Source organism: Prionailurus viverrinus, chromosome A2, assembly GCF_022837055.1.
Source record: "Prionailurus viverrinus isolate Anna chromosome A2, UM_Priviv_1.0, whole genome shotgun sequence".
Lineage (NCBI taxonomy): Eukaryota > Metazoa > Chordata > Mammalia > Carnivora > Felidae > Prionailurus > Prionailurus viverrinus.
In genome coordinates this window covers 55,402,112-55,430,001 of record NC_062562.1, presented here as the reverse complement: position 1 = coordinate 55,430,001, position 27,890 = coordinate 55,402,112, and the positions used below count along the sequence as shown (strand labels likewise).

The 27,890-nt window shown below is 54.6% G+C and overlaps 1 protein-coding gene across 4 annotated transcripts in view; it reads left to right on the top strand.

Moving 5' to 3' along the window:
- The window catches only part of FBLN2 (fibulin 2), an 89,332-nt gene that overhangs the window by 11,755 nt on the left and 49,687 nt on the right, over window positions 1–27,890 (top strand). For all 4 annotated transcript variants that reach the window (XM_047849039.1, XM_047849038.1, XM_047849036.1 and 1 more), the window contains one exon: window positions 16,008–17,348. In XM_047849039.1, coding sequence (XP_047704995.1) covers window positions 16,067–17,348 — 1,282 coding nt within the window. In that variant the 5' untranslated portion in view covers window positions 16,008–16,066. The remainder of the gene's footprint in view (window positions 1–16,007; window positions 17,349–27,890) is intronic.

Genomic DNA, 27,890 nt, shown 5'->3' with positions numbered 1-27,890 from the left:
GGCCTGGCAGCTCTGGGATCATGTGGTCCATGTAGCCCGAGAGAGGATGGCTCCCCAGAGGGAAATTGGGGTTCTCTTGCCAGGAGAAAAGGGTGGGAATCCCCACAGCATCACTGGATTGCTCTGTATAAATGGCCTACACTTTCTTTTCCCATTCCTATCTCACTTGAGGGGCCCATCTGGGCTAGACCTTCATTAAATAGGGAGTTGAGAGAGGGGGTGGGGGCTGTGGGGTCTTGGCCTCCAACCCAACCACACTTATCCCATGGTGAGGATGTGGGCAGAGTCCATTACTCCCTGAGGGTTTGGTCTAACCCTCTTGTTCACATCCTTCTTGTCCGTGAACCCTGTGAAGATTCAGGCACTCCACGTACAGAGTGCAGGGGGGTCAAAAGAAGCATCTGTGAACTCTGAGGAAAGCTTTCTCAGAGGAGGGGATGGTGAGGGGATGGGATGAATAGGAGCTTGCTAAGAGGAAGAAGGATGTGCCTGGCAGAGGGAACCGAGGAAACGGGCAGATTTGAGGAGGTGTGACAGATTTAGAGTAGCTGGGAACAGTAATTTTTGAAAATTTTGAGCATGTATTGAGTGCCTGTTGTTTGCCAGGCACAGTGCTAGGGTCTCTACATCATCTCCTTGAGTCCCTTCCCTACCTCCCATCCCCCACTGCCCGTGTTGCTGAGAGGCTGCTTTGATTGGGCCCGTGTGCAGATGGCTTCTCAGAGGGTCACACACTGGAGTGGCCCAGCAGCCTGGGCGAGTCCAGAGCTCAGTCCTGCTTGCTGTCTGTCTGTGCTGTGGCGGGGCGGCTGATGGCACCAGGGGGCCCAACAGTTATGCCCCAGCCTGGGCCAGAACCCACCATTTGCTGCACACTGCCGCCCCACTGGCAGCCCTGAGAAATTCCTGAATTTCAGGGCCGTGCGAATAAATAGGGGCGTTGGGCACAGCAGAGGCCGGAGGGAGTCACAGAGTTTCCCCGGCTGGTGCCTCCTTCGAGATGCCGCAGCAGCCAAGGGAGCCTGGGGCTGCTGTGGGCCAGCCCTGCCTGCTTGTCTCCATCATCTCTTCCTCCTGTCTGTCTGTGTCTTGTCTGTGTGTCTCCTTGGCTTTTGGTCTTTGCTGCTCTCTGTCTGCCTTTCTGTCTCGTCTCTTTCTGCCTGTCCCTTTACACTCCACCCCTGCCTTTCATGGAGTCATGAGGCTCAAAGAGCACACATGAGAAAAGGGCTCTGTATAAAGGGTGGGTGCGCACCTGCGGTTATGGTGTGGGGCTTCCAGCTTGGGCCGTGACTCTCCAGGTGACCTCAGGCAAGTTTTTGCCAATTTCAAAAACCCTTCTTGGGGGGCGGGGAGCGCCTGGGTGGCTCAATGAGTTGAGTGTCCGACTTCAGCTCAGGTCATGATCTCGCGGTTCGTGAGTTCGAGCCCCGCGTTGGGCTCTGTGCTGACAGCTCAGAGCCTGCAGCCTGCTTCATATTCTGTGTCTCCCTCTCTCTCTGCCCCTCCCTGACTCATCCACTCCTTCTCTCCCTCTCTCTCTAAAATAAATAAACACTAAAAAAAAAAAAAAAGACCCTTCTGGGATGAGTGTTGGTAACACTCACGTTTATAAGTCATCCTGTGTCTTCTGTCAGTCCTTTTCTGGGGCCATACACACTAATTAATTAATCTACCCACCCACCCAAAGCATTTTGAGCACCTGCTGTGGCCTAGACCCTGGGTCAAGGCTGAACATGAGGGCAGGATTCCTGCCTCAGAATAACAGTCCAGTTGGGGAGACCAGCAGGTGGACACATCAGTGTAAGATGTCAGCTCCTAAGTGTGGGTAAGGAAACTTCCAGTCTTGGCATTCCATCTGGTTAGGTGGGGGATAGGATCCCTGAAATGCGGTTGATGGCAGAATGAGCCTGTCCAGGACAGCATGTGGTGATGTCAGCAGGGCTGTCTACACTGGGGCTAGAGAAGTGATGTAGGACCGGATGGGCTCTGTTGGAGCTCTGAACAAGGTGGGGGGCCAGGGATGTGGCAGGGAGCAGGAAGCAAGTCCCTGGGGTGTTGAAGAGACAGCGTGGTCTGGGCCAAGGGGAGGGGGCAAAGGTAAGGAGAAGGGAATGGTCAGGAGCCTTGGGGAGCAGTGACCCACTGCCTGGGGCTGGAGAAGGGGAGGATGGCCCAGCACGTGTGGAGTGTGTGTGTGTGTGTGTGTGTGTGTGCATATGTACATATGCACACATCCTCGTGTATTCTCTCCCACTGGCCTGCCACAGTGCCTAAAATCCCACCTCTGTGTTCCTTTGGGAAAAGCATTAAATTCCCCCAGGGCCAGTTTATTTTCTGGGAAGGGGGGATGGGTGAATCCATTTCCATAGGAGCCTGGCAGGTGGTCCTTTTTACCAGAAGGAGCTGACTAGTCTCAGAGCTTTTAATCGCAAAATGTCAAATTTTATTGAATTTTTTTCCCCAGCATCTAGTGAGATGATCCTTTAGGATTTTTCTTTTATTGAACTGCATTGATTTTTTAATATTGAACTACCCTTGCATTCCTGAGGTAATGCTGTTTGGGCACAATATATTATTATCCCCATAATATGCTGCTGGATTCAATTTTCTGGTATTTTATTTAGGACTTGGCAGCTAGATTCATAAGTGAAACTGGCCTATACTTCTCTCTTCTTATAGTATCCACGTCTGGTTTTGGTATCAGGATTTTCCTAGTCTTACAAAATGAGAGAAGGCCACCCCTTTTCTTTTTCTAGGCCCTGGAACAATTTTATTTTAATAGGATGGAAATTATTGTCAGCTCTGACTATGCCATGCCTAGGGCTAGACTCTGCACATAATTCTTTATTTTAGCACACAGCACCCTGTAGGGAGAGCATGATGCTTCTCATTTAACAGATGGGGAAAATGAGGCTCAGCTTCTGGTCTGTGGTCACACAGTGGGAATCTGCTCAGCTAGGCTGTGAACGTAGGCCAATGCGACACTGGGGCCTATGCTTCCGAGCTATTCACCGTGGCCAAGAATTGTCTGAGATGCTGGCCTATAGGAGAGCCTTTGGCCTTGTTCTAGGGTTTTCTGGGGGGTCTGGGAAGAGCACTGATTGAGCATCAGGAGAACTTACCTGTCTGCTGCCCGACCACCTGTGTACCCACCTACCATTCATGCCTCCACTTGTCCACTGATCCATTGCCTGCCTGGTCATCGAGTCGGGCCTCAGCCATTCATTCCCACGCTGATACACCCACCCATTAGCCCACCTTCCCCTCCGTCTGTCCTCTGTGTGCCATCCATTCACCCACCCATGTATCTATGATCTGTCCACCATCGGTCTGTTCACCCATCCATCTCTTCATCAACTCTCTATCTACGTACCATTTCACTTACCCATCCACTAATCCACCTTCTCATCCATCCATCTTCCACCTGCTACCCACTCATCAGCCACTCACCACCCACCATCCATCCACCCATTGACCCACCCATCCATCCATCCATCCATCCACCCACCCATCCACCCATCCACCCACCCATCCACCCATCCATCTACCCACCCACCCACACATCTATCCATCCATCCATCCATCCATCCATCCATCCATCCATCCACCCACCTACCCACCCAGCCATCCACTTGTCCATCTATCTACAAGGCTTAGCCTTAAAGTAGGAGCTGGGATTTTAGTCTTCAGAGATTCATAACAGAGGGCACCCTGGTCTGGGACAGCGATATAAGCAAAGATGAGGGGTTGGGAACCAGAATTTCCAGTTTATCAAGAATTGGGTGAATGGAAGACAGCAGAGGGAAATGGGCTTGGAAGATAGGTGGGGCTAGATGGTGATGGACTTTGAATGCCACCCTTAGGGGTTTTCACTTTATTCCTGGGCCAGGGGTCTTCAACCAGGGGTCTGTGAGACGCCTAAAATGATACACAGAAGTTTTTGGTATTTGCCCGTTTTTCTGTTAAGACTCTCAATTGCAAGTGACAGAAAACCTGGTCCCGGTTAGCTTAACACGCTGGGTTCCTGTCAGTTTTTCAATTAGGCGTGGCTGGGTCCAGGTTCTCGACAGCTATCACTGTTTCTGTTTTCCCCACCTCTTGGGTTTTTCTTGTTTGGGTGTTGGTGCCATCCTCCACCTGAGGATGAGATGGCTTCAGGGATCCTGGACATTAAATCACTTCATGTCCAGTCCAGTGGGAAAGAGAGAGACCACTTGCCCCAAATCTCACCTGTATTGGGTCTCTTGGGCTCGTGCTGGCCTGGTGTCCGGGTCTGAATTCCGCATGTCGTGACAGGAATAGGAAACCCTGATAGTGGGGGACGGGGGGGGGGGGTGGATGCCAGAATGAAGCCCCCAGGCTGCTCTTGGAAGGCAGGTAAATATACAATGGGATGGTCAGAAACCACCCCCTGTCCACTACCAAGCTTTGCTCACATTTTCCCTTTCATTGGTGGAGGGTGGTGTATTATGCATAGCTTTTCCTGGGTTCTCCAAGGGAACCATTCAGGATGTTGAGCAGGGGTGTGAGGAGATCTGACGAAAAGCCTCCTGAGGGTGGGACAGGGCGGGCTGGGTGGAAGATGCCTGGATCTCCCGGAGAGAGGGAGAGGTCAAGGGTGTGACACTGCCCATCCATCTGGGGCCGGGTGGAGGGCGTTGGACGCCAGGTGGGGAGAGCAGTGAGCTCACGGTGGCTGTGGGCAGGCCCATTTCTCATCGCTCCTCTCTGGGAGCATTTCCTCTTTCCAGAGTTGTGACTTGTGGGGAAGGAAAATAGCAGCTCCCTCCCGGTGCCAAAAGCAACATTTTCTTTCCTCAAAGGTTGATTATAAGTCACGGACATTCATCTTTGTAATTTTTCACCTGCTTATGTTGGTAATGAGATTAGTGATTATATACACAGGGTCAGCTCTCGCTCAGCCTGTAAGGAGCTTTTTATTCATTTCCTTTTTTTTTCTTTCTTTTTTTTTTTTTTTTAAAGGGAGGAGAGGGTAGGGAGGGGAAACTACCCTGGCTGTTCTATTTGAAGGATGATCTTTCACAGTGTTTTCATGAGCTCACCCCTTTGGCCATCCCCAAGGGCCAGTGAGCATGTGAGGACACAAGGCTCCCTGACCCTCTCCACGGCCCCCCCTGGGGCCCTGATGTTCCTCAGCACTCTGCACCCAGCTCAGAGATGCGGTGTCCCCCTGCACGCTGTCCCCAGCTCCTCCCGCCTCCTCGGGGATTTCAGGCCACTGACCTGTGCCTTCAGCCTTGCCTGGCTCTTGGCTGGCACATTCCCGCTGAGGCTCTCCCAGACCCCCACCTCCCAGACAAACCCTTGGCCCTGTAACCCTTCTCCTCACGGCCAGCCCTGTCTTCTTGCAAAGGACGCCAGCAATTACAAAGACTTTCTCCCACAAGGAAATGAAGGAAAATAAGACTGCAAAGACGGAAGCCAAACGTGATCACTTTTCTTTTGGTAATTTGTGACTGTTTTTCACACCCCCCCCCCCTTCCCATGTCTCTGCCAACACCCTCTCTCGCTCTTGTTTTCTTTTCCTGGGCTACTATAATTGGCCCTTTTTTCTTTTCTTTAAAAAAACTCTTTTGTGAAAAAGCACACATACAAAGAAAGTACATAAAAGTCAGCGTACCTTTGAACAAGCCCTCGTGTAACCACTACCTGGGTGAATCGAGAGGACCCCCGCCCACCCCCAGGAGCTCCTCTGGCCCTTCCCTGTCTCCCTCCCCTGACCAGGTACCCCCCCCACCAGACTTTTATGGTGACCATTCTAGCTTGGCTTTTCAGTTCTGCCTCCTATATTTGCATTCCCTGTATGATGTTGTTCAGATTTTACCTGGTTTTGGACCTTATAGACTGGAATCTTCCTCAGGCTCCTTGAAAAGGATGTCTGCAGTTTCCTCTTGAATTCTCAGTGTGCTGGACGCAGTGCTGGTCCCACCACCCTGTTGGAACAGTGTCTGCTAAATGCACTAGATGCTTCGCTGAGTTCTCTGGGGGGCACTGCACCTGGGGGACTGGTGGACCTCCTCTTCAGAGCTTCTCTGTTTTTTTCAGTTTCACATCACTTCCTCCACCTTTTCTCCTCTTGCTGCTCACCTCGCCATATCCTGCTCTCTTCTTTGTTCCTTGCATATCAGCCACAGTGCGTCAGGCTGGTTCCTGCCTCAAGGCCTTTGCACATACTGTTACCTCTGCTGAGATGCCATTTCCCAGATCTTTGCATGGCCACCACGTTTTTGCCAGGCAAGTCTCAGCTGAGATGTAGCCTCTTACATGTGGTTACTCTGACCACTCTTGCCAAAGAAGGGTCCCAGTCCCTGTTCTAAACAATGCCCGTATTATCTTCTTATTTATTTGTTCCTTGTCTTTTCCCTACACCAGGACATTGGCCCCATTTGCTGGTTTTGTTTTCTGCCACATCCCAGTACCTATAATAGGAGCTGGGAGGTAGCAAGTGTGTGATAAATATCTACAAGCTAAAGGACTCTGGCTGTATTCCCTTAGCTGAACAGACCTGGGTTCAAACCCCCATGCCACCTTTTACTGGTGATCTGACCTTCCCTGGAAACTCTGGGGCCAGGGTTTGGCATTGTGTTGGCACTGAGGAAGTGATCGTTGAATATGAACCTAGCCAGCAGCTAAAATCCCCGCTAATATTTTGTGCCAAGAACAAGTTTATTTTTCTCGATGAACTAGATGACTTCCTCTGATCAGACAAGGAGCATTGGATCATCCTTTGATTTCCCTTCTGGCCTTGGCTGCCAGGAAGCTTACTATCAAGGGGAGGTCTCAGGAACAGCCCTGGTTTCCTGTTGGGCCTTCAGTGCAATCCTTCTTTCTTTGTCTTTCTGTGCTCTCTAATAACTCACTTCTGGCTCCACAGTGCGTGCGTTTTTGCTTCTTACTGTAGTAAAATACACATACCATAACAAACAAACAAACAAACAAAATAAAATAAAATACACATACCATAAAATGGACCATCTTAGCCATTTTTAACTGTGCAGTTTGGTGGCATTAAGTACATTCACGCTGCTGTGCAAACATCACATCTCCTGGACTTGTGTCTCTCAAACTGAAACTCTGTCCCCGTTGGACAGTTCCCCACCTCCCCCATCCCCAGCTCCTGACAGCCACCATTCTACTTTAAATCTCTATGAGCTTGATGACACCAGGGACCTCATATAAGTGGGATCATACAGTATTTGTCCCGTCGTGCCTGCTTATTTCACTTAGTGCAATGTTCATCCGTGTTGTGACTTGTGTCAGAACTTCCTTTTTAAGGCCAAGTAGTATTCCATTGTATATAGAGACTATATTTTATTTATCCACTCATCGGTTGATGGACACCTGGGCTGTTTCTCCCGTTCGGCTGTTGTGAATAATTCTGCAATGAACGTGGGTATGCAAATGCTGTTTCAGTACATTATTTCTCACCTTTCTGAGCTTGGGGTGATCTCAGACTGAATTATAAATTAAAGGTAGGTGTTGGGACACTTTGTAGGACTGTACTGTTTTATCTGCCTCTGCCTGGTGTGTGTGTGTGTGTGTGTGTGTGTGTGTGATGCTGTGGCCATTGCTGGTGCCCTGTCTGGTCCCTGTCACCTGGGGGCACACTCATCCCCCAGCTGCCCCAGGTGTTGGCTGCTAGTGGCTCCCACCTGCATCCTTCTCCAGATCCTCATCCTTGGCCCACAGGTCTTGCCTCCCACTGCATGCCCGGCAAGTTATCCTTCCCCCTTCGCCCCACCGTGGCCCTTGGCCAGTCACTGTCTGAGGTCCCTGAATGGGATGAGCCCTGGGGTGCCAGTCGCACTACAAGGCTCCCCAGGGATCAGGCTGGTGCCAGACTCCAGCCAGTAGCACATCTTTGCCCAGTGTTGTCCCCTGTGTCCCTTCCCTTTCTTCCAAGAGTCGTCCCCCACTAAGTTACATGCATGAGAACCCATGTCAGGCTCTGCTTCTGGGGGTCTCCGTGAAAGACAGTTTGTAACTCCCACATTCCTCGCCATGGTTGTGTATCTTGTACGACTGGGATGCTGTCGGAATCTGCTAGGATTGAAATACTGTGGCCTCCTACGCCACCTGGACAGTAGGGGGATCCTTGCAAGGGGCAAAATCCCCACTGTCTACCACTTAGAGAAGAGGTGGGTCCTAACCCAGGAGACCAGGACTTTCAGGAGGTGACCCCAGGCAGGAGGGAGCAGGAATTCCCACTTCCTCTGGGCCTCCGTCCTTTGGGTGTGGACAAGAGAAGCCCGAGGCCCAGGAGGGTCCGAGGGGATAGAGAGGAACCAGGGAGTCCACTGATGCCAACGGGGAATGACTGTGGACCTGCCGTGGACCAGAGACACCCTGCTGTCAGGTCCTACCTTCTGGTTTTCCTGGAGAAGTTGGGGGTCTAGCTTCAGTGCAAAGTCTTCTTCTTTTTTTTTTTTTTTTTTTAAATGTTTATCTATCTATTTTGAGAGAGACAGACAGACAGAGAATCCCAAGCAGGCTCCACACTCAGTGTAGAGCCCGACGTGGGGCTCAATCTCACGACTGTGAGATCGTGACCTGAGCTGAAACCAAGAGTCAGATGCTCAACCAACCGAGCCACCCAGGTTCCCCCAAAGTGTTCTGGTTTTAAATGTTATCATTAAGTTCATTATACATTAATGACACTGAAATGTTATAACATTAGTAACTAATTTCAAAAGCACACACGGGCCCCCGAATGTGGACGGTGAGCAGACGGCTGGTTTGTGACCCTCTCTGGCTGGACTTGCGGGGGGCGGGGCGGGGGGGCGCAGGGGGCAGCTGTGTGGGCCGGGGTTCTGGAAGGAGCAGGGCCAGGTGGTCCTGATGACTCACATGTTTGTAACTGGTGAGTCTACAAGTGTCTTGTGTGTTTATTTTCCTTCTGTCATCCCCAGGTGCTTGAAAGTCCCATTGTTTTCATATAGCTGTCTCTTGTGTAAAAAGAGAGAACCCCCTGTGAATATTTAAAAAGTTTTGAAGCCATACCAGCACCAACCTGGGCTTTTCTTTCTGTCTGCGGTTTCCTGGTAAAAATGTGGGATGCCTGGTTAAATTGGAATTTCAGATAGACGATGAATAAGATAGACAGGACATACTTGTGCTAAACAATTACGCGTTGCTTATCTGAAGTTCCACTGTGACTGCATGTCTCATGCTTTTATTTGCTGGCTTTGGCAAGCCTGCTCTTGTCGAGACCAGAAGGATCAGAGAACGGGCGAAAGGAAGCATTTCCTTATCTTGTGATTTGACGTTGTATAGAGCCAGACCCCGCTTTTGATAACGGCCCTGGCGATGAATCGGTGTCTCCCAGGGCCATCTGGGGGACACCAGGGTGGCCTGGCCGGCCCAGACCATTCTCATCTGGGCCTGCTGTGGATGGGAGCTGTAGGAGGTGCTGCAGAGATGTGCGTTTGAGTTTGGGAGCAGCAGCAGTGAGGGCAGCAGAGAGAGGAGCTTGCAGACAGAGCGAGGGATGGTAGCTGAGGTTTGACGAGCACCCAGGGCACCTCTGACTCTGCTGTGCCAGGGACTTCCCTTCCTGATGCTGCCAGCCCCTGGAACCCTGCGAGGGGTGGTGAGAGAGCGGGCATGTCTCCACACAGTGTGCTTAGCCACCTATCTTGGGGGATGCTCCCTGGGAAGGGATCCTTCCTGAGTGTGCACCCACCCCCACCCGTGAGAACCTGACCCAGGCTACATCAGAATGCCTACTGGCCCCACCCACAGCAGGTGTCTGATCAACAAAGACGGAAGCTGTGGCAGCCCAGACTGTGACTGCGACCACCCCCCCCCCCACCCCCCGCTGGTCCTGCCTGGAGGCCGCTCTGGGATCTCCAGTTCAGGGAGTCAAAGAGTCACCCCCCCTGAGCGGGACACACTCCTGGATGTGAGTGTCGGTGGCTTCCTGGCCTTCAGTCCCCCCTACACACCCACTGTGGCTCTTCATTGTAGAGAGTGGCAAACGGAAACAGAAGGGACCTGAAGGACACCAGACACCCATCACCTAGATCTCATGGTTGTGAACATTTTGCCATTTTGCTTTTGACCTTTGTTCATGCTGAAATATATTAGGGCATATTACAGACACAATGACCAAATTAAGTATTAATAAAAAAGGTGAAGTATTCATCTTTTTTTTTAAATTTTTTTTTAATGTTTATTTATTTTTGAGACAGAGAGAGACAAAGCATGAACGGGGGAGGGTCAGAGAGAGGGAGACACAGAATCTGAAACAGGCTCCAGGCTCTGAGCTGTCAGCACAGGGCCCGACGCGGGGCTCGAACCCACGGACCGTGAGATCATGACCTGGGCTGAAGCTGACCGCTTAACCGACTGAGCCACCCAGGCACCCTGAAGTATTCATCTTTAAAAAATGCCAGTGTGTGCCAGCCATCACAGCTCACAGAATGATGGGCTGCTCCTTACTCTGTTCTTGCAACCCCTCAAGTAGCTGAAATGTCTTTCTCATGTGGTTAGTTCACACCTGGGGCCGGTCAGGACCCCACACAAATTGGGCTGCTCTATCTCAGGTCTGTTTCCTCTCTCTGCTTTTCCTATGTGCCAAACAGGTGGGGGACATTTGTCCCGTGGGGTGTCCCCCCTCTGGATCATCTGCTCTTCATTGCTTAGATCCCAGTGGTTCTGGTTACCTGTCCCTGCATCACCAGCGACCCCGACCCTTGGCGGAGGAAAGCAACAACAACAGCAGCATGGAATTTGCTCAGGAATTCAGGCTGCCTTGGCCCTTTATTCAGCTCCACATGGCATCAGTTGGGGACATTAGTGGTGTTCACCTGGCCTCTGGGCTGATAGGGAGCATCCAGAGTGGACTCACACGCCCAGTGCTGTGACCAGGAGGGATGGATCTTGGGCTCATGTGGTCTCGCTGGCAGGGTGGTCACACCTCTTCCCTGGTGGCCCAGTGCCCTCAGAGACCCAGGTGGAAGCTGCCGGGCCTCATCCAGGCGGCCCTGCATCCCCACTGCCATTCCCCTATGGGAGGACTTGGGGTTCTGAGTCTCACTGGTGTTCCCAGGCCCATCCCTCAACCAGTCACAGTGAAGAGGGGATAAGCTTTGTGGACCGTGCCCCACCCTGGAGCTGGGTGCAGGAAGGACCCCCCACTGAACCCTCCCTGAGGCTGGTGGGGTTCCTGCTTGTAGAGGGGGCCCAGTTAGGACGTGGGATTCTTTTTGTTTATTCAGCTAGACCTCAGGCACTAATAGTTAAGTTAATTATACTCCTCAATAATAACACACTATTATCTTGGTCTCTGCAGGGTCCTGCTTTTATTTTATTGGTTGGTTTATTCCCATTATCTTTGCTCCCCACGCCATTCCATTTCCCCACTATGGCAGACATCCAGTTCTGCTCAGTGCATTTCTGTTTGCCTGCGTTTTGCAAATGGTGTGTTTTACCTTGGGCGGGTGTATTTTTACTCCGCATGAACGGTGTCGGGCTGGCTTGTGCTTTTTCTTACCTTTTCCATTTAGTGTTCTGTTTTTAAGGTCCATCCTTATTGCTCTGTGCACACCAAATCATTGACTTAGGGTTCTGTAGCGTCTTTGTGGGTGTGTGTCTGTCAGGGTCCTAGCCGGAAACGGGATGGGGGTGGGGCTCACACGGTTTACCAGAGGAGTGGTTAATGAGGAGACCTAGAGCAGAGGTGTGGGCAGGGTTGGGGCAGTTCTTAGAGTCATGGCTGTGGGTGGGGAGTCCTTGGAGCCCTGGGCCTGCAGGGGTAGGGGAGAGGCAGCTCTCAGAACCCAGCAGGGTCATCCAACTGGAGTTGTGACCAAACCCCTGCCCTGGAGGGAAGAAGGGAGGGAGATGGGGAATAGATTCCCCGCTCTCTCTCTCCTTCCCTCTGGCTGCTGTTGAAGGATGCAGGAACCTCCAGTCTGAAGAGGTCAGCCTCCCAAGTGCAGAGCAGGGTGGATAAGGGTAGGGGAGTGGATCTAGGGACAGGTAACTGGCACAGTGGCCCGCACCTGCTGTGGTATCCCCACCGACCACGGGATGAATACCCGGTGACGACCGTGGGCCTGTGGACCTGCTGCAGATTTCTTTGGATAGTTTGCTGGCGGCAGAACTCTGCAAGCCCGCAGTGCATGCCCATGCGGGCCTGATGGCATGTAGGTCACTCTCCAGGGTGTCTGCTCCAGTGGTCACTTAGGCCAACTAGCATTATAATAATAACAATTTTCTTGTTACTAATGTGCAAACACTTGCCAGCTTTGCCAGTCTGATCTGTGAGAGTTTTGCTTTGCATTTCCCTGGCCCTTAATCAGTTCCCACCTTGGGAGTGTGTGACCCAGCCTGCAGGCACTGGGCAGCCTGGCTCTAGGCTCTTTGTTTGTGACCACAGTCTGGCTGCTGGGGCTCCCCCCTGCAGGGAGGTCAGGCTCCCTTTCTCAGCCCCTCCTCTTGTGGCTCTTCTTTTTAGATTGGAGGGAGGGGGTGTCGGCAGAAGCCAGACATTAAGGGGGCCACTTGCTGTGGGGGCCGTGGGAAAACAGCAGCTGGAGTCTCCAGGAGGGACATGTTTGAATCTGAGAACCAGCAGTTGTGGAGATTGTGGCCTCCTACTTCTCACCTGTGTGTTTCCAGCCCTGCTTGCCTATCTCCAGGGACAGGGAGCTCACCCCTTCCCCTAGCAGCTTAGTCCATCCTTGAACGGAGGAAAGCTTTTCACCTGTGGACCCTTCTCAAAGGTGGGCACGCAACCTTCAGACGGCACCAGGAGGCTCTGAGCAGCGTGTAGAGGGCCCCAGGCTTCCATTCTCTCAGCTGGAGATCATAGAATGACCGTGAGGTTTCCAGTTTAGGGGCAGACCTTGGGGGACCTTGAATTCAAGCACACCCAACCACATGTATGTGAGTGATGAGGCCACGGAGACTATAGGAGCCCATACCCTGTGTGACATCTGAGGGTGGCCAGGGCTTGGTGGTTTTCAGGAAGAGTCAGAAACCTGGATTTCCTTTTTGCCCCCGTCCCTTCCCTCCCCGCCCCTTCCCTTCCCTTCCCACCTGAATTTTCACATGAACATTTCTAATTTGTAAATGCTGGTATAACTAATTTAAAACCGAAAACCCACTGTGTGGGACAAACAAAACACACTTTCTGCTAACCAGCACCTGTGGGCCCCCTGCTGTGACCTAAGGTGTGATGGAGCCTCTTCACTATATACAAATGGCTCAGAGAGGGCGAGGGCCTTGCTCAGGGTTGCACAGCAAATGAGAACACAAAGTCAGGGCCTGATGTTCTTTATGGTTCCCCTGGGCCTGCGGTGGGAGTGATGGGCGAACCCAAGATCTGGAATCACCTAGGTGTGGGCAGAATGTGATGCTTGGGGGGATCAAGGGCCAGGGCACCCAGGGGGCTGAGAGGAACTAGGGGACCAGCTCGTGGGAGAAAGTGAGGTGGGGTGGGTGGAGTGTGGCAGGGCAGGCTGGGACCAAAGTTCCTCTGGGAGAAGGTCTGGGAGAAGCCTGCCAGCCGGTGGTGGGAATGTTTGCCCCTGGGGGATGTGTTGTTTGTGTGATTGGGGTAGAGGTGGGAAGAGGGTTTTAGTCTTGGTCTGCGAAGATTTCCTTCCTTAAATGACACTGTTGACAGTGGACTCAAGAGCCGCTTTGGGGCCTTTATGCCCCACCATCTTCAGGTAGAGGGCCATCCCCCTGGTCAGTGGGGATCACAGGCCCCGGGTCTTCCCATGGCCCATTCCTAGTCGCACGTTACGGAGCCAGCCGCCTTCTGAGATGGCTTCTCAGCTCGGGTCGGGGGTGGGGATGTCTGTCGGTGTCTTTGCCATCTTTTGGGCTTTCCTTGGGCTTCTCAAACTTGGCATGGCTCAAACTGGGCTGCATCCCCCCCGCCCCCCACCATGCCCTCGTTTGACAGCTTTCTCTGCCTCAGGAAGCCACAGCTCCATCCTTCCAGGGGCTCAGACCAAAACCTTGGCTCGTCCCAGACTCCTCTCCTGTCACACCCCATCCAGTCCATCAGCAAATCTTGTCAGTTCTACCTTCTCAGTAATTCCCCTTCCCATCATCCTCTCCTGCTTCCCCTCCCTTGCCACCCTGGCTATCTCATGCCCTCTCCCTGGTCTCCCTGCTCCTGTCTAGCTCCCCTGTTCTCAACACAGCAGCCAGGTGAATTCCTTTAAGTAAAGAGTCCCATCACGTGGTTCCAGACTCCAATCCAAGGCTTCCAGAAGCACTGCTTGATCTGACTGTTGTTCCCACACTCATCCTTGCTCATTTGCCGAGCTATGGTGGCCCTCTGCTGTTCCTCATCTCCCCCCTGCTGGTCCTGCCTCGGGCCCTTTGCGCTTGCTATTTGGCCAGCTGACATACAGATATGCCTTTACCTCCAGAGATATTCACATGGCCGTCTCCTTTGATTCATGCCTCAGCTGAAATGGCACTTCCTTGGAAAAGCCTTGCCTGACCACCCCTGTTAAAATAGGCTTTCCCACAGCCCAGTGACTTCCTGTCACATTTCCTTGCTTTCTGTCATTCATTTCTCCATTGTGCTTCTTACTGCCGGGCATTCAGTAATCTGCCAAATTGCTGTGGGTTTATTACCTGCCTCCCCACACCAGAGTGTCTGCACGGGCAGAACGGCCGTGAAGCCGTCTTATGAAGCCATAACCCAGCACCAGTTCTGGTTGACTGGTCAGCAGAGGCAGACCTTCTTGTCCTGCCGTGCTGGGTGCTGCTGAGTTGCTGTCACTGTCCCCCTGACCCTTGAACTCCAGTCCCGCCCGCCCACTCTGCCTGGGCGCAGCCAGGAGGCGGGCAGCACGAGGCTGCGTCTTCTAGAAACAGTGGTGGCTCTGCTCTCTGCTTCCTCTCTCCTCCCATCAGAAACTTCTAAGAAGTTATTATTATATATTTTTAGGTTTGCAATGACAAACACTTAAAATACTAGAGATGTCACTTTATTGTGTATTTCTTCCCCTTCCTGTTTTTAGAAAGCCAGCCGGTTTTAGCAAAGTGACTGCAAACAATAGCTTAGGTCGCTGCGGTGGGTGGAGAAGGAGCCCATGTCTGGGAGTGAGGGCAGGGTCAGGGCGGTTCCCACCCAGATGGCAGATTTGCCCTTGCCGGAGCAGGGAAGCGTCGACAGGGCTTGGGGCCACAGCGTGTTGGGGTCAGCTGCTCTCAGGTCACAAGGCTTTGCAGAGAAAGGGCTGAGTGGAGTTGTGGAGGGCGGGGAGCATGACGGGCATATCCTAGGGCAGATGGGAGGTGAGGCTGGAGGTGGGGGAGGGCCAGGGAAATGAGGAGAAGAGGGCAGAGGGTAGAGAGCTGTTCTGGGGGCGAGTGGACAGGTCTTGTGGGGGTGGGTGGTGTGAAGGACAGAATTTTCGGGGATAATTCTGGGAATGGTGGTGACATTTGCTGAGGCAGCTGAGGACATTGGCAGGAACCTCTTCTGTGGCTAAGCTTGTAGTCCAAGGAGGTCTGTTGGGGGGTGTTCCTGAGCCCTGGGGTCTGAGGGCTACAGTTGGGGTGGGGTGGCTCGGCTGGCTGGGGGGGGGGGCTTGTTCCTGCTCAGCGTCTGTCTGACCACATCCTCTGGCTGGCAGCCCGAGCCGCTGGGTGGATGGCTGCAGAACAGAAATCTTTTGGGTGGTCGTGTGTGTGTGTGTGTGTGTGTGTGTGTGTGTGTGTGTGTGTATGTGACTGTGGGCAGGAGGCTCCCTCTCAGGAGGCATATATCAGAAGGCAGGTGAGGGCGGGGGTGGTCAGCGGCCCTGAGTTGGGGCCGTGTTGGTGACAGGACGTCAGCACCTGTGGCGCCTGAGCGACTGTGGATGCCCCCGTCTGTGTGTCTGAGCAGTTGCGACCGGGAGCGTGTGTGTGGGTGTGCTGTGTTCCAGGGGCGCACATGCCTGCGTGAAGGTGGCCGAGGCTCCGTCCACCTGTGTGCTGACGGGTGTTCCTTCTGCTCCCCCCAGGGCCTCGCAGGAGAGGACGCAGTTCATCCTGAGGTGGCATCTGGACTGGCTGTGGGACCATGGCGCTGCTCTGGGAGCCCGCAGGAGCTTGGCTGGCCCTGGCCGTGGCCCTGGCCCTGGGCCCAAGTGCCGGCACGGCGGCCCCGAGGCAGGACTGCACGGGTGTCGAGTGCCCGCCGCTGGAGAACTGCATCGAGGAGGCCCTGGAGCCGGGCGCCTGCTGTGCTACCTGTGTGCAGCGGGGCTGTGCCTGTGAAGGCTACCAGTACTACGACTGCCTGCAGGGGGGCTTCGTGCGTGGCCGGGTGCCTGCCGGCCAGTCCTACTTCGTGGACTTCGGCAGCACCGAGTGTACCTGTCCGCCTGGTGGTGGCAAGATCAGCTGCCAGTTCATGCTGTGCCCGGAGCTGCCCCCCAACTGCATCGAGGCCGTGCTGGTGGCCGACAGTTGCCCGCAGTGCGGCCAGGTGGGCTGCATCCACGGCGGTCGCAAGTATGCTGCTGGCCACACGGTCCACCTCACTCCCTGCCGGGCCTGCCACTGTCCCGACAGCGGGGGTGAGCTCATCTGCTACCAGCTCCCCGGTTGCCATGGAGGTGCCGCTGCCACCGGGAACTTCTCGGATGCTGAGGAGGGTGACCCCGAGAGGCACTACGAGGACCCCTACAGCTATGACCAGGAGGTGGCCGAGGCGGAAGCTGCAGCAGCCCTGGCGGGAGAGCTCCAGGCGGGCCCAGGGGGCCCAGCCGCTCTGGGAGGCGGTAGTCAGCCGTCCTCCGCCATCCAGGCCACCCCCTGGCCGGCCGCCCTCCCTAGGCCCACGGCGGCTGCTGCCCTGGGTCCCCCGGCCCCCGTGCAAGCCAAAGCCAGGAGAGTGACGGAGGACAGCCACGGGGCAGGGCAGGGGCAGACAGAGGAGCTGATCTTCAGGGAGCAGCCAGCCGCAGGTGGCCCCGGGGAGCTGGATGGCCGGCCCACTGAAGGCCCAGCTGGGCCTGGTCTCCCTGCCCAGGAGGACAAGGCAGAGGCTAGGGCAGGGCCTGAAGAGAACCTCATCCCGGAAGCCCAGGTCACTCCCCGCGGGGCCGGGCAAGAGGGAGCCGGGCCCATTCCGGTGTCAAGCACGGCCAGCGTCCCCCCGACGCAGTCCACACCGAGCTCTCCCGAGGGCACGACGAAGCCCAGTACCCACACCATCCTGACGACATCTCCTCGTGAGGCAGCCTGGGTCCCACCTACCCAGGAAGCACCCAGGCAGCCGCCAGTGCTGCTCCATTCTCTGCCAGAGGAGGACACGGATCCCAACTCTGTCCATTCTGTCCCCAGAGGTAACCCTGAAGGTAAGACTCTCTTCTAGTTCCTCCAGGAGCACTCAGCCCAGGGATGGGCAGCCTTAGGGCCCCTTCAGTGCCCCAGGTCCCTGCACATTTGCCTGGGGCAGGGGAAGCTGAGTCTGTGGGGCCAGGCTAGAGGCAGCCAGCCCAGCCCCCACACTACGGGGCCGGGGACTCTAACATGATGGAGCTTTCTCCCTGGCTTTGCTCCTGGGGGTGGGGTGGGTAGGTAGGGGTGAGGTCCCCATTGCGGTAGGCGTTGGGCTGCCTCTAGGGCTGTGCTTGAGGGCTTCTTAGGCATACCTTATCAGGGCTGGAGGGTCCCTGAGGAGGGTTCTAGCTCAGGGACAGGCGGTGCCCAGTGGGGTCCACAGGTGCCCTGGCAGGAAGTGGGGAGTTTTGCAGACACAGCTAATTGCTCACATCCTCCCTGACAGTAGCCTCTGGGCAGGGCTGTGTTCTCCGTCCCGCGGTGGCAGCAGAAGGGATGTGGCCTCTTGGGGCCCCTTGTGAGAACCCGGTACCAGGTCGCCATCCCTTTCGGCCAGGGGTCCTGTCTACACACCTGTCATTCTCGTCCCTGCTCTGCTCAGCACTCTGCTCTAGCTCCCACCTACTCAGAGTAGAAGCTAGAACTCACTCTCGGGCCACAGGCTCGGCACAGTCTGGAGTGTGACCTCCTGGACCACCTCTCCGTTACCCTTGTCTTGGTCTCTTCTGGCTGCTCTTAACAGAAATGCTACAGACTAGGGGGCTTAAACAACAAGTATTTGTTTCTCACGGTTCTGGAGGCTGGGAAGGCCGAGATCAAGGTGCCGGCAGACCTGATGTCTGGTGAGAGCCTGCTTCCCGGTTTGCAGCTGGCTGTCTGCTCGTTATGTCCTTGCCTGGCCAATGAGGGTATATCTCACCTGAGATACACGAGAGAAGGGGCACGTTTTCTTGCATCTCTTAGAAAGGCACTAATCCCATCCTGAGGGCTCTACCCTCATGGCCTAATTATGTCCCCAGGGATCCATCTCCATATACCATCCCCATTAGGGTTTTAACATATGAATTTGTGGCTGGGGCTTAAACACTCAGCCCCTATGGGTCTCTCCCCCTCACCCACTCTGCACTGGCTTCCTACCCCCTGTCAGGTAACTTCTAGCCCCAGGGCCTTTGCACTTGCTCCCCCCTCTTGAAATGTTCTCCCAGGTGTCCATCTGGCTCATTCCTTCCTTCTTATAAGCTCTTTTTCAAGGTCACCTCCCCAGAGAGGCCTTCTCTGACCAGTTAAAAGAGCACCCCACCTTTCTCTTACCCTGCTTGAATTTCTCCTAGAAATACCTGGCATTATAGTATATAGTTTCTTTAATGTTGTCTCCCCTAGTGGAATGTTAGTACCACGAATGAAGGGACCGCATCTGTCATCTCCTCTGCTATGCCTGAGGGCCTCCAGCAGGGCCTGCAACACCGTTGGTGCTCTGTAAACATAAGGTGAATGAAAGGGAATGGGTGGGGGCTTTCTGGCCACTCCCTGTCACCCTCTCTCACCCTAGCTCCCCTTCCATCCCACAAGCACCTTATACTGACACATTCCCTCTCTTCCACCCATTTGCTCACACTGTTCCCAGCCAGCTCAGGCAGCACCTCCTCCAGGAAGCTTTTCCCTGAATCTTTATGCCTTGTCTGATCCCCTCACCACCACCCCTCCCTGGCTCCCTGGCTCACCTCTGAGGGTACCCTAGGCGGGTGTCTGATGGTCTAGAGATCCCTCCCCATAGCTGAGAGTCTGCGTCTCGTTCAATCCCTATTGTGTTCTGTGTAAATGTTCCTTATAAGCCTTCTTGAGGCATCCACTGTGAACAGGCCCTGGTGGGCCCTGGGGAGGCAGAAATGGACCGCTATGGCCCATGTCCGTAGGCTGGGGGCTGTGAGGGAGGGATGCCTGCCTGGGTGGTGTCTGGGAAGGTTTCTTGGAGCGGGGGGCACGAGGGGGCCTCCCTCTCGCTCTCCCCCTGTCTCTCTTCCTCTTGAGCGAGAGGGAGAGGGAGAGAGAGAGAGGAGAGGGATCTGGGATTTCTGCAGCATTCCCGGACGCCCACCCTGCTGCCCACAGCTCTCAAGTCCTGCGGCTCTGGTCGGACATAGACTGTGCACAGCTTGTGCCTCTGCGGCGAGGGGGTGACGCCGCAGGCTTCCCCTCACCTGCAGTCAGTCTCCCCAGCCAGGTGGCTCTCCTTCCAGCCCTGTCATGGCGAGTGGGGCACAGAACTTACCCTTGCCGAGCACCTCCCGGGTGCCAGGCCCCGTTGCCGTGACTGGATCCTTCCCACACGCCGGGGAGGTGGGCTCTTCTTGAGCGCGGAGCGCGTGCGGGTCAGAGAGGAGTGGCTCCAGGTCCCACAGGGGGAGTTGGTGGGCCAGACCCAGCAGTGGGCTTCAGGGGGGCTCCTCCTCACTCAGCCCTGAGCCTGCAGGATGTGGGGAGCCTGTGTGGGGTGGGGTGGGGTGGGGGCTGTAATGAAGTACATGTGTAGCCGGGGAGAGCTTGCAGGCCTGGCTGGAGCATGGTACATGCAGTGTGTTTGGGTTGTAGCCTCCGCCCCCACCCCTGCCTCTTGCTCCAGAGGCCTCTCTGTGGTTCTGGGCCTTTGGAATCTTGGAGACTTTCTTTGTTCTGAGGAGCCCTAGTTTTTTTTTGTTTTTTTTTTTTTTTTCTCTGCCCTGAGCTTTCTCAGATGGATTTTGGGGTGTGGCCTTTTAGGAGGGCTGCTTGGGGGCAGGGGCCCCTGATTGGGTGTCCCTTATCCCATCTGAGGGCTGTCCTGGCAGAGGGCCCGGCACATGGAAAGCCCAGAGAGAGTCATCAGGGCATGGACAGGCGGCTGCACTTTTTGGTGTGCAAGAAAAGGAAGGTGTGGGACGCTGGGAGCTGGGGGAGCTTGGCCCTGGCCAGATAAACAAGGACCGGCCTGCCTCCCACCACCCCATCCGTCTTTCCTCCTCGTCTCACCCGGTGTTCCCACCGTCACCCACCAATCCATGCACTCTGCTCCACTACCTGTACAACTTAGGCAGGCGGCTCGCCATTTCCGGTCTCGTTTTCTCTATCTGTAAGCAGGAAAGTCCCTGCTTCACGGGGATGTCTTGAGGTTTCAGGGAGCGGATGCGTGCCCAGTGCTCAGCATGGAGCTCAGCGCTTGCTGAGTAGTTAAAACTGTTAGCCGTGCTTCTTCCCCCTCTCTTCTCCAATCTACAGATGTTTTTGGAGCACGCTGTCTGTGCCAGGGGTGTGCCAGCGAACAAGGCTGGCACAGCCTCTTCCCTTCCGAGGTCTGATGGCGGAGATGGGTATTAAATGGATAAGCACACACACAGATTTCTTCGTGGCCGCAACTGAGGACACACAGCTCATGGGTGAGGGTCAGGTGCCCGACTGAGCATCCTTTGGGAAGTGGGGACGTTAGAGGCCCCTGGCTGCTGCTGTGGGGAGAGAGGACTGGGGCATCCCAAGTGATGGAGGGGCCTTCAGTGGGGAGAAGCTGGAGAGGTAGCTTTGCCCTGCTCACCAGTGGGGCTGGCTGAGAGGCAGGCCGTGGGGCCGGAAATGACCCCCAGCCATGTTGCCATGGCAGCCCTGGGGCCAGGAGAAGGAGGTTTCCAGCCATTGCCCCAGGCCCTGCTGGGGTGGGGGTCTCGTCTTTGAGGCGGAGCCGTGCCAGGGATCCCGGCTGCCTCTGAGCATGTCCAGATGTGGTCTAATGGAAGCCACATGCCCGGCTCTCTGGGCCGGGGAGAAGGGGTCTGATGTCTGTTGTCACTCAGGGGGCTTTGTGAGAGTGCCTTCCCCTTCTGCCACTGGGCTGGCATGATGGAGGGAGCCAGGGACTTCTCCCCACTGCCCTTCTGGGCCCCAAGGGGCAGGGTGGCCCTCAGGAAGTCGGAGTTTCCCCCTCCTGGGAAAAGGCTCCAGCCAAACCCCTGTGGGCCCCCAGACCACGTGGCAGGAAAGGGGCCCCTTACTCAGGACCCTCATGTAACCAGATTCTGCAGGGCAGGCATCCTTGGATGCTTTGACATTCCGGTTAACAGAGAAACTGTAAACTCAAATAACTGTATTAATTGCACACCCCTTGTAGTGTTTGTGACTTGTGCCCGCACCGTCGTGAGAACTCTGTGATAATTAACCCCTTTAATACTCACTGCCGCCCCCCTTAGGTCACAGCAGAGGCATCAGGCAGCTCGTCTGCGGACACACATGCAGGGAATGTTGGATCCAGGGTTCCCTTGCGTTTCTTCTTGTCTTCATCCCTGTCATTTCTGAGTGCCTGGTGTGTCCATGGGCTGTGGCAGATGCTGAATGGACAGTGTAGAACAAAACCCAGCACCATCCATGCTCCTGGGGAGCTTACGGGTTAGTGGGGGAGATGACCCAGTGACATTCTGAGCCATGACTAGGGCTGAGGAAGGAGGTGGGTGTGCTCTGTGAGTCTGTCTTGGGGATCTGACTTCTCCTGGGGATCAGGGAAGGCTTCCTGGGGGAAGTAATATTTGAGCACAAGGGCTTGTTGAGTGGCCAGTAGGTGGCAAGCAGAGAGAAGAGAGTGCTTCAAGCTGAGGATGCAGCACGTGCAAAGGCCCTGTAGCTGGAGGGAGTGAAATCGATGGAAAGGAGGCTGTGTGGCTGGGATGAAGCTGGGGAGGGGTAGGGGACCGTGATGGTGTTGATCCTCAGGATGAAGATTTGGGTCTTTGTCCCAAGAGCAGTGGGGAGCCATTGAAGGTGTAAGGCAGGAGGTGGTATGATCTTATTTGTGCAGTGCAGCACTCCCTCTGGGTGCTGGAAGGAGGGACACAGGACAATCACTGGGCCTTCCCTATGTCTGTGGGTTTCCAGTTGCCCCCTCCTACCTCCTGCCCAGAATCACCAGGCCGTGACTCTAGGAAAGGGACTTGCCTAGACTCTTCCTGTTCCCCAGAGGATACTCACAGACCCTCCCTTCTCTTCTCGTCTTGGCCTGCGGGAGATTTAAATTTGTGTGGGGCCTGAGGGAACCTGGTTGGGATTCTGACCCCTGAGCCCAGGTCACATGCAACAGAATTACCTCCTGCAAGAGCTCCAGGCTCCTGGAGCAGGCTGGGGACGGAGTCGCCCTGTGGGGGCTGTGACCCTACTCAGCAGCAGAGCCCGGCCGGGAGAGCTCACAAGAGGGCCCGGCCAGCCCTTCCTGTCCTCACTCCAAACCACAGGGCCTTGAAATGGGGTATCTGACTGCTAGGGCCATGTGGGGCCTACCGCGAGCGACAGGATGGGCAGACAAGGGTCCCGCCACCCCCCTCCCCCCCCCCCCCCCGACCCTGCACGTCCACCGTCAGTCCTGTCTGAAGCCCACCACTGACTTGTGTGATCTGGGGTCTGGGACATCTGGGACGTCACCCCCTCTGAGCCACACTTTCCTTGTTGACAGAATGGCACGGTTGCACGGGCCCGAGGCTGTGGTGAGGACGAAGGCGTTATGAGCAAGGCCTGCGTGGAGTGAGGACGTGGGCCGGTGTTGCCCACGCGTCTCCCTGCTGTGCTGTCAAAATGGCGCACGCCCCTCCCCTCGGTCCGCCCGTTACCTTCTTTCTGCAGAGCACTTGTGTAAGCAGTGGAATTTTGTTGGGAATAGGTTGAAATGGGAAGGTTTCATGTAAATTTCAGCTCTCGGGCTTTCCTTGAACATTGGCAGCTGTGGGCACACCAGGCCTGTGTGCCCCAGGCGGGCTGTCGGGGGAGCTGGGAGGGGGCTGCCCGCCCTGCAGACTGGGTGCATGCTCTGTGCTTGGCTGGACCAGCGCTGCCCGGTTCCACCCCCAGCCTGGCCCTGGTTGGCAGTGGGGTCGGGTCCTGTGCTGGGGGCACCTGTGAGAGCAGAGACTTTCTTCCCGTGGTCTGTGCGGCCATTCTGTTTCATGGAAGAGAAGCTGGCATCCTGAGAGGGGATGGGGGCTTTTCTGGAGGTGTCGGTAGAGCTGGGCAGGGGGCTGCAGTCTCCCAGTGTGGGGGGTGGGTGGGTTCCTGGCTCCCACGGGGCACCTGGAGACACAGTGGGTCTGAGTGGCCTTAGCTGGGCCCTCCCTATATTTGCCTGTCCCACAGCATATAGCACTTGGAGGAAATGGGTGCATTTCATGGCCACTCCCCATAGTTAGGGTCACAGGCCAAGGCTAGGCCTGTAGTGGGTTTCTTTGTTTTAATTTTTAAAACTATGTTCCTTCCTTCCCTCCCTCCCTCCCTTCCTTCCTTCCTCCCTCCCTCCCTCCATCCCTCTCTCCTTTCCTTTCTTTCTTTCCTTCCTTCCTCCCTCCCTCCCTCTCTCCCTCCCTCCCTTTCTCCTTTCCTTTTTCTTTATTCCTTCCTTCCTTCTTTCCATCTTTCTTTCTTTCTTTCTTTCTTTCTTTCTTTCTTTCTTTCTTTCTTTCCTTCCTTCCTTCCTTCCTTCCTTCCTTCCTTCCTTCCTTCTTTGTTTCAGAACAGCTTTATTGAGATATAATCATGCACCATAAAGTCCCCTCTTTAAGAGTGTACAATTCAGTAGTTTTTATCAGAGTTGTGCAGACATCATCAGACTCCACTTTTAGAACATTTTCATCACTCCCAAAAGAAACCCCACACCCAGTAGCAGCCCCTTCTCGTTTCCTCCTTCTCTCAGCCCCCCGCAACCACCAAGCTACTTTCCGTCTGTGGATTCGCATATTCTGGACATTCCTGGATGCAGAATCATACAATATGTGGTCTTCGGGGGACTGTTTTCTGTCACTTAGCATAATTCTTTCAAGGTTCATCCGTATTGCAGCAAGCATTGTACTTTGTTCCTTTTTGTGACTGAATAACATTCCGTGGTGTGGATTAGTGTGTTTTTCATCCATGCATCCCCTGACAGACATTGTGTTTCCACCTCTCAGCTATTAGGGGCACACTGCTGCTATCGATGCCTATGTACGTACTTTTGTGCAGACAGCTGCTTCTGGTTCTCTCGGTAGAATTGCTGGGTCATGTGGTGACGGCATGTTTACTCATCAAATGAACCGCCAGACCGCTCTCCACGGCAGCCCCACCATTTTACATTCCCGCCAACAATGCGTGAGGGTTCCAACTTCTCCGCATCCTCGCCAACACTTGTTATTGTCTGTCCTTTTGAGTACAGTCATCCCACCCGCTGGGAATGGTACCTGCAGTTTTGATTTGCAGTGTTTCTGATGCCTGATGATGTTGACCATCTTTTCATGAGCTCACTTTAGAAAATTCTAGAAAATACAGAACACACAGCACATATTCCATTAGCCACTGAAGCGATGGCGTCACCACAATGTCATGTTGTCTCTGGAAAGCTCTGCTGTATACTCGTGGGACAAAGAGCATGAAGAAGGCAAGTGATGTAGTGTTGTTATGAAAATAATGCTGCCTCAGGGATCCCTGGGAAGGCCTTGGGAACCCTCCAGGGCCTGGGACCACACTTGAGAACCACTGGTCAGTATGCAAACACTAACATATCATGCGCACCGTTCTGCCCTGTGCTTTTTTGCCATTAACAACACATCTTGGAGTTCTTCCTTGTCAGTATGTGGAGAGTTCCCTTACCAGCCAGTGTTCCAGCTTCACTTTCCAGTCCCTCCTGACGGATGTTCAGCTTGTTTCCAGCCTTTTGCCATTGAAAAGCAACGCTCTAGCAGTTCCCCGGGTGGCTCTGTCGCTTAGGTATCTGACTCTTGATTTTGGCTCAGGTCATGATCTCACGGTTCATGAGATGGAACCCCAAGTCGGGCTCTGTGCTGATGGTGTGGAGCCTGCTTGGGATTCTCTGTCTGTCCCTCTCTCTCTCTCTCTCTCTCTCTCTCTGTCAAAAAAAAAACAGGCAATGCTCTAGTGAATATCTTTATGCTATGCCATGGTGTGGAGCGCTGGGTCATTGTGCATTTCTTTACATATTTTAGATATTTTTTGTAACATTATTGAAGTATAATCAATAGAACCTATCAGAAGCACACAGCGCATTAATATGTCTTCACAAATGAACACATCCATGTGACAGGCACTCAGATCATAAAGCATCATGCGACAAGCCAGGTCACCCCCTCAGTGCACGTCCCGGGGACCCGCCGCCCTGACTTCTAACAGCAGACGTGAATTTTCTGCTCTCAGACTTTTATAAATGGGACCATATAGTCTGTTTTCTGTTGCGTCTGGCTCCTGTTGGCTCAACACAGCCTTTCCGGGGTTCCCCGGGTTACGTGTGCTCTAGCTGGTCCTTCTGATTGCTGAGGGGTGCTCCGCTGTATGTGTGGACCACAGTCCCATTGTTCATTGTCCTGTCAAGGGGTGTTGGGGCTGTTTCAAGTCTGACCATTAGGAAGAGTATTGCCCTGTAACTGCTCGAGCCAGTCTTTTCGTGACTGCTTGCACACACCCCTTTTGGGAGGTGCTGGCTCCCGTGTGCTCCTGTTTAGAAAACACAGGATGCGTACTTAACAACCTTGGTAGATGTCAGCTCAACCTCCTTTGAAAAGGGTGCCGTGTTTTGCTCATACCTGTAATACAGGAGAATGTGTTTTCCCGTTTCTTTATTCCACAAATAGTTACCGAGTGCCTCCTGCATGGCTTCGGGTGCTGGGGACACAGCACAGTGATCAGAATATGGGTGGACCTCCCATCCCCCTCACAGAGCTCCCACTCCGTGGCGGGCTTGGAGGGGGACACACAGTCACAGGAGTATGGAAGATATGTGTTAGATGGTGCAAGGCGCTAAGGAGAAAATGAAGCAAGTGCTCTAAAATGTTCTCAACTTGGCCAGCCTGGGAGGTGGAAGATGGCATGTAGGGTGGGGTGGATTTAGTGTACATGTGGGTTTTGTGCTCCCCCACCCCTCCCGCCTTGGCCTAGGGCTCCTCGGCAAGTCTGGCCAACCCCGTGTGGGGGTGCCAGCTGCTCTTTCTGCCCCTCTCAGCACACCAGCGCCAGCCCTTCCTTCTGGGGACATACCTTGGTTGCGGTATGAACGATCTATCGCCATAGTAGTGTGAGGGGCGACCAACCGCACAATCAACGTTCATTTTTGCTCCCAAGTCCACGGGGCTGCCAGGAGTGGCTGATGTCAGCTGGGCTCACGCTTGTGAGTGTCTGTGGTCGGCTGGCAGCTCCGTGGGGACTGGCTGGTCTGGGACGGCCTCCGCCTGGGTGTCCCGTCTCCACTCTCTGCACTCTGTCCCCTTCAAGCGGGTTAACCCTGGCTTGTTCTCGCCCCGGAAACAGGGCTCTGGGAGAAAGACCAGAAGCAGGCAAGGATTCTTGAGCCTAGGTTCAGAACTAGCAGACCTGTTTCATTTGCCACGTTTTGTTGCCAGCTGGTCATGAGGCCAGCCCAGGTTCAAGGGCTGTGAGGTCACGTTGCGCAGGGTGTGCATAAAGGAAGGGAGGAGAATTGGGGCTTTCAGTGCAGTGAATCTACCTCGGGCGCTGCCCTGGGTGCCCCATGTACCTCATTTCACTTAGTCCCAAATGACTTTACAGTGAGTCCCTTCCCACAGCGGGGGAAACGTTTGTGTGGCCCGTGGCCCAGGAGCAAGTGGCGGACCCAGGTCTGAACCCGGGTTCGTCAATGCTTAAGGCATGTCTGGATTTCCTGCTTGCCTCCTTAGGTAGGCCTGGTACAAAGCTCCCCGGGTTTGAGCTGGCTCTGCCCCTCGCTAGACTGTGCAACCTTAGGCAAATTGCGTTATTGCCCAGGCCTCGGTTTTCTCATCTGTAAAATGGGCTTTCCTGACGGCTGCCTCCTGTAGGAGGCTGTGTTCTCAGTTGGCAGAAGGCTGGTGTTGGGCTGGGGTCTGTTGCATAGGAGGGCTCTATTCACAGCTGGTATCCTGTGTGCTGATTCCAGCCCCAGGGTCTCTGTCAGGAGGACAACAGCTTTTGTGCTCTGGGCTGCTTCCTGTTTATCTACTGAACCTGAGACAGCAGATGCGGCTGTCCTGAGGCTGAACCAAGCCCTTTGGCCTCCTGTACCCTGAGCCTCCCAGAATCCTGGGTGCCTTGCTGAACTGGAGCTGAGGAGTCTGTGTTCAGGGCTTCCCCAAGGGCGGTGTCAGTATCTTCTGCCTGCCAGCATCTCCTCCAAGCCCCCGCTAGGATTTTTTGTGGCCTCTGGGTCCTTTGTCCTACAGCATCTGGGGCTTTGAGGGGGAGGCCTCTGCAGACTGAGGTCAGCATCGTGTGGGCTGGAGTTCTCCTGGGCCCTCCTTGTCCACTCCGGGAGTCTCCATACTGGGAAAATGGGCTTGGGGCCCGTTGTATCAGAGATGAGCCAGCTTGGTCCTCAGAGGGTGAATCTTTGGGTGTGAATCCTGCCTCTGCCGCTGTGGCTGTGTGACCTCAGGCAGTTGACTCTCGCTCTCTGGGCCTCAGTTTCTGCATCCGCAAGATGGGGGAGCCATCTTACTGGCCCAGGATTACTAAGAGGAGTAGGAGAGGGGATGTCAGCCCCCACAGGGCAGCTGCTTAGGACTGAGTTGCCGTCTTTCCCGGGT